Source organism: Camellia sinensis, chromosome 15, assembly GCF_055761805.1.
Source record: "Camellia sinensis isolate YWXY chromosome 15, ASM5576180v1, whole genome shotgun sequence".
Classification (NCBI taxonomy): Eukaryota; Viridiplantae; Streptophyta; class Magnoliopsida; order Ericales; family Theaceae; genus Camellia; species Camellia sinensis.
Genome location: NC_138975.1, coordinates 143,299,750 through 143,305,752, shown reverse-complemented (window position 1 = coordinate 143,305,752; position 6,003 = coordinate 143,299,750). Strand labels below are relative to the sequence as shown.

The window sequence follows — 6,003 nt, the reverse complement described above, 5'->3', positions numbered from 1 at the left end:
AAGCTGTATTGGCCCAACGGGCACGGCGAGAGCGTGAAAAAATTGAATTTCAATGCTTGCAACGAGAGCAAGAGGGATTAAAAGAATGTGTTCAACTAAGACAACGTTCTTTAACACCTATTCGTCGCGATCGCACTCACTTGGAGTGGGAAACAATAACTGAAAATTCTCAGTCGGCACAAAAACGAACAATGGTTACCCATCATTCTACATGTTCGTTTTCTATGCCAAGCACATCTTCAAATTCACAAAGGAATCGGTAAACTACTGCGTCTAATCTTTAAATACATACTTTTACTCATACCGTTTTGTTTTACAGAATTTTATTTATACACAAATATTCGTAGGTCTACTCCTATAAATCGATTTCTTCAACAAGATCTATGTACTGATGATGAATTAGAAGATCTGCCTACGAGTATATCAATTGACGCTCGGGCACACAAAGATTCTTACCGCCATTATCTTGGCAAGATGGATGTATTATGTCCTTACTGTTCAGCCTTACATTGGATTGATGAAAAATTGACAAAATCATCTACAAAGCGTCCCTTATTTGGAACTTGCTGTTTGGAAGGAAAGATTAGGCTACCTTTACTTATTACACCCCCTTCACCACTTCAGGCATTGTATGATGGGAATAATGATCAATCAAAATCCTTTCGAAGTTATACTCGAGTGTACAATGCAACCAATGCTTTTACAAGTCTTGGTGCTACATTAGATCCTAGAGTACTCAGTGGAAGGGGCCCTACATCATTCACAATTCATGGGGAATTGCGACATCGAACAGGATCACTACAACCACAACCAGGACAGGATGCAAGTTATGCTCAACTGTATATCTATGACTCTTATTCAGCTTTAGAAATTCGTAATCGTAGAAATCTTAACTTGAGAAGGGATGTTCTCAAAACTATTCAGGATAGTTTGTTGCAAGTCAATGCATTTGTAGATAAATATCGCCAGGCTCATGCCATTTTACATCAATTAGACTCGGTAGGACACAACCTACCTGCTCATTTTCATTATAATTCAACAACTGATCGACGTCGGTATAACCTACCAACTACAGATGAGATTGCAATTGTAATACCAGGTGATGGAACAGAGGTAAATGGAATGAGAGATATTATTTTACATTTCTGAGGAAATAATGAGTTGATGCAAATTAATGAATGTCACCCAGCATACTTGCCATTACATTATGTTCTATTATCTCCATATGGTGAGCTTGGATGGGAACCTGAGTTGAAATTGTGGAATGTTCAGTATGATCGACCTTCAACTGATCGACTTATTCAAATGAATTTTTATAGTTATCGTTTGTTTGAACGACCCACAGAGTATTCAACAATTTTGAGAGGTGGGAAACTATTTCAAGAGTTTTTGGTAGATGCTTGGGCTGCAACTGAGCAAAATCGATTGACATACTACAAGCTTAATCAAGGAAAACTTCGGGCTGAGCTTTACCAAGAGTTGTCAGATATGGATCCAGATTATGTGCGACCTGGACAAATTGGTCAAAGGTTTGTTTTGCCATCTTCATTTACTGGTAGTCCTAGACATATGTTTGAAATCTTTCAAGATTCAATGGCTATCACACGATACAACCAACACCCAGATATTTTTCTTACCATGACTGCAAATCCCAATTGGCTAGAAATTACTTCAGCATTATTACCATATCAAAAACCTATTGATCGTCCTGATTTAATTGCCCGTGTTTTTGAGTTGAAGAGAAAATGTTTGATGAAGGAGATAGAAACAAATAAAGTGTTTGGAAATAAAGTTGCACATGTTTTTACAATTGAATTTCAAAAACGAGGCCTCCCTCATATGCATGCACTTTTATTTGTCAAGGGTCCAGACAAAATTCGGACATGTGCTCAAGTAGACAAATTGGTCTGTACAGAATTTCCAGACCCAAAAGATGATCCTATGCTTTTTGAAACTATCAAATGTTGTATGGTACATGGACCATGCGGTGCTCGAAATCCGCAAGCACCATGTATGGAAAATGGTAGATGCACTGAAAGATACTCTCGAGCTTTCACAGAAATAACAACTATGGATCAAGATGGATACCCTATCTATCGTCGTCGCAATAATGGTTAAGTACATACTGTGAGAGGGCAAGAAGTTGATAACAGGGATGTCGTACCATACAATGCATATCTTTCAAAACTTTTCAATTGTCATATAAATGTGGAAGTTTGTGCCGGAATGAGATGTGTCAAGTATATACATAAGTACATTTATAAGGGTTATGATCGTACAACGATAGTGTTTGGAATGATAAATGAGATTCAACAATATCTCGATACAAGGTATATTGGACCTCCAGAAGCTGCTTGGCGAATATTTGGTCATCCTTTGCATGCAGAGATGCCAACAATTGTACGATTGGCACTTCATTTACCTGGAATGCATCGTGTTGTTTTTAACCCAGAAGAGTCATTACAAACGATTCAATCTAGAGCTGGTCAACAAATGTCAACTCTTACTGGCTTCTTTGCATATTGTGCTGCCAGTGAAGATGAATGTCCATTCACTTATCAAGAATTTCCACAACATTTTGTTTGGCTCAAGTCAGAAAAGAGATGGAAATCAAGAGAAATGGGATATGCAATTGGTAGAATGTACTTTGCTAGCCCTAATTATGGTGAAAGATTTTATCTACGTTTGTTACTAACCGTTGTCAAAGGACCAAAGTTGTTTCAGTCTTTACGCACGGTCGATAATGTTGTGCATGATACATTTAAATTAGCATGTGTTGCAAGGGGGCTTTCAGAAGATGATGAAGAATGGATACAATGCTTGAAAGAGGCTGCAGTCATAAAAACTGGATATCAATTGAGGAGATTGTTTAGTATTATTCTCACCCAGTGCTCTCCACTAAATCCATGTGCATTATGGAATCAATTTTCAACGCATATATGTGATGATCTTGTACATAAGATTTGTACATTGTTTGTCATTTCTAAACCAACTGTGGCTCAAATTGAAGATTATGGTTTCTGTCTTTTGAATTAAATGCTTCATGAATCAGGCAAAAGTTTAATTGACTTCCCACCCATGCCACAACCTACTGCAAATTGGAGTGCAGTAGTTGGTAATCGATTGATAGTTGAACATCAACAACTGCAAAGTGAGGCACAACATGCAGATCCACAAATTACTATTGATTGTCTCAATAATGGACAGCGGAATGCTTATAATGCAATCACTTCTTCAGTTTTTCAAAACAAAGGAACTGTTTTCTTTCTGAATGGGGGTGCAGGAACAGGGAAAACATTTCTATACAATACGATTGCATTAAAATGTCGTAGCCTTGGGCATATCGTTGTTACTGTGGCTTTGTCTGGAATTGCATCACTGTTACTGGTAGGAGGTCGCACTGCACATTCAACATTTTCCATTCCGTTAGATGTCTTGGAAAATTCACTTTGTGGGTTTAGCAAACAATCATTACAAGCTGAGTTATTTAGAGAAACAAAACTCATAATTTGGGATGAAGTTCCTATGCAACATAGACATTGTGTTGAGGCAGTTGATCGTACATTGAGGGATATTTGTGATAGTGAAAAGCCATTTGGGGGTATTACTGTTGTTCTTGGAGGAGACTTTCGACAAATCTTACCAGTTATACCCAAAGGAGCTCGTGAGCAAATTGTGAATGCATCATTAAGACATTTTGTTCTATGGAAGCATATATATATTTTGACTTTGGATTTTAATATGCGCTTGAATCATGAAGGCCATGAAAATGCTAATTTTGCAAATTTCTTGATGGAGGTAACACTACTTTAACCTGTATTATATAGATTATTTTAAATTATTAAATTGTGTTTACACTTACTTTTTTATTGATTTCACTTTTTTTAGATTGGGACCAATCCTCAAGAAATCGTTAACCTTCCATCAACAATACGCAAATGTCAAGATTTGAATGAATTACTCTCTACAGTTTATCCACAATTGAATATGATAGAGATGTCAACCCCAACATTTTTAACTGAACGCACAATTCTGTCTGCGCGTAACGTTGATGTCAGTGACATTAATACTACTGCGTTGAATATCTTTCCAGGGAGATTATATACTTATCTTGCAGCAGATAAAATTTCTGAAGATAATGAAATTGATCCTACTATTACAAATAGATATCCTAATGAATATTTAAATTCATTGGATCCTCCTGGGTTGCCAACTTAGTTAGAGTTGAAAGTGGGTTGTCCCATAATATTATTAAGAAACATTGCACCGAAAGATGGACTATGTAATGGTACAAGATTAATGGTTACTAGGTGCGGCACTCGCATAATTGAAGCTCAAATTTTAACTGGAGAAAAGTTTGGCAATTTGGCAATCATACCAAGGATATCTTTGACGCCATCTTCTTCAGAAATGCCTTTCCAAATGACAAGACGTCAATTTCCAGTCCGATTGGCATATGCCTTGACTATTAATAAATCTCAAGGACAATCTGTGAAATTTGTTGGGGTTGATTTGCGTATACCAGTGTTTAGCCATGGGTAATTATATGTGGCATTGTCTAGATGTACATCCTTTGATCGTATAAGTATTCTCCTCCCTAAAGATAATTTGGATTCTACTACAAATATTGTTTATCCTGAAGTGTTGCTTTAGTATTCTATGCAGATTAAATGACGTTTTATTAGAAGGTAACCACGTAGATTTATTTATGTTGATTATATAACTTTTTTTAAAATTTCAATTTAATAGTAATTTGAAATTTGGACTTTTGTAGGATTAGACCGAAAAATCTATGGAGCTTAAAAGGAGAAATATGACTACCTTGCTTCAATGGGATGTAATAAGGTAATTTCAATCTGAAAGTATTTTGACATGTATATTTCCAACAAATGCACTAATCTATATTTTTTTTTGTTTCCACAAATTACCAGATTGTTGTGCATATTCCTCATTGGGGATACATAAAAGTTGATACAAAGACTTTTTGGAAAGTAATGAGGAGGAAGTTTGGGCAAACGCATATTTGAAGACATGTTATTGACACATCTTTTGTAAAGCATATATATTTTTGGTGTATGACATGTTAGTGACACATCTTTTGTAAAGCATATATCTTTTGTAAAGCTTTAACCCACTTTTTGTAAAGTTTTAACCTACTCTTTTGGTGTATGACAATATAACTTTATTTCTATTTTTTGTTCAATATTTACACTTTTTTTACTGCCTTTTATATTTTGATATGCAATATAACTTTAAATCTTATATGTTTGTTTCTTAATTTGCATTAAGATTCGGGAGAGTTATTATTTTATTTGAGTTTTGTAGAGCGTGTAATACAAGCAAAATTGTTATAAGTTCTTTAAGAAGAAAAATATTTCAATATATTTTTTCAGTATCTTTATAAAAAAATGACACAAACTTTATAAATTTCAACATAATACGTATAAATTATAACTACATTTTAATCTTAAAATTATTTACGCCGTGCCTTTAGGCACGGGCATACGCTAGTATATATATATATGAGGAAGTGATTGAGACCTCCTTCAATCATCACCCTCACCACCCCACACACACGTGGCGGGTGGTGATTAAAGGAGAAGGAAAAAAGAAAAAAGAAAAAAGAAAAAAGAAAAAAAAAATTGACTAATCAAAAAGAGAGGGGGTCAAAGGGCGCCTCCTTGAGGGGTCCAACTCATTTTTGATATATATATATATTCGGATCATTGACAAACAATTAGATGTTAAATTTGTGGGTTATGTTATGGGCGGAGTTGTAATCAGGGTGAGCTGTCAGAATTAGGAGTTGTTCCATCACTATAAGTAAGATTCCATAGAATTTAATGAATCATTTTTTTTTATGTAACTGTCGACAGCATTGACCCACAATATTATAGTTGGAATGATCAAGTCACACAACAAATTTTGCTAGACGTGGGTGTCTAGTAGACTTGAAGGGTCAACGAAGCTCGTTTACCAACCATGTATGCTATACTATTAGTT

The 6,003-nt window shown here is 35.4% G+C and overlaps 1 protein-coding gene across 1 annotated transcript; it reads left to right on the top strand.

The window, feature by feature from the left end:
* The first annotated feature begins 474 nt into the window (after nucleotides 1–474).
* LOC145813352 (uncharacterized) lies at nucleotides 475–4,674 on the top strand. The gene is made up of 6 exons (XM_082908637.1): nucleotides 475–1,099; nucleotides 1,346–1,529; nucleotides 2,331–2,965; nucleotides 3,053–3,425; nucleotides 3,537–3,675; nucleotides 4,666–4,674. The coding sequence occupies exons 1-6, from the start codon at nucleotides 475–477 to the stop codon at nucleotides 4,672–4,674; spliced, it is 1,965 nt and encodes a 654-aa protein (XP_082764763.1).
* The last annotated feature ends 1,329 nt before the right edge of the window (nucleotides 4,675–6,003 follow it).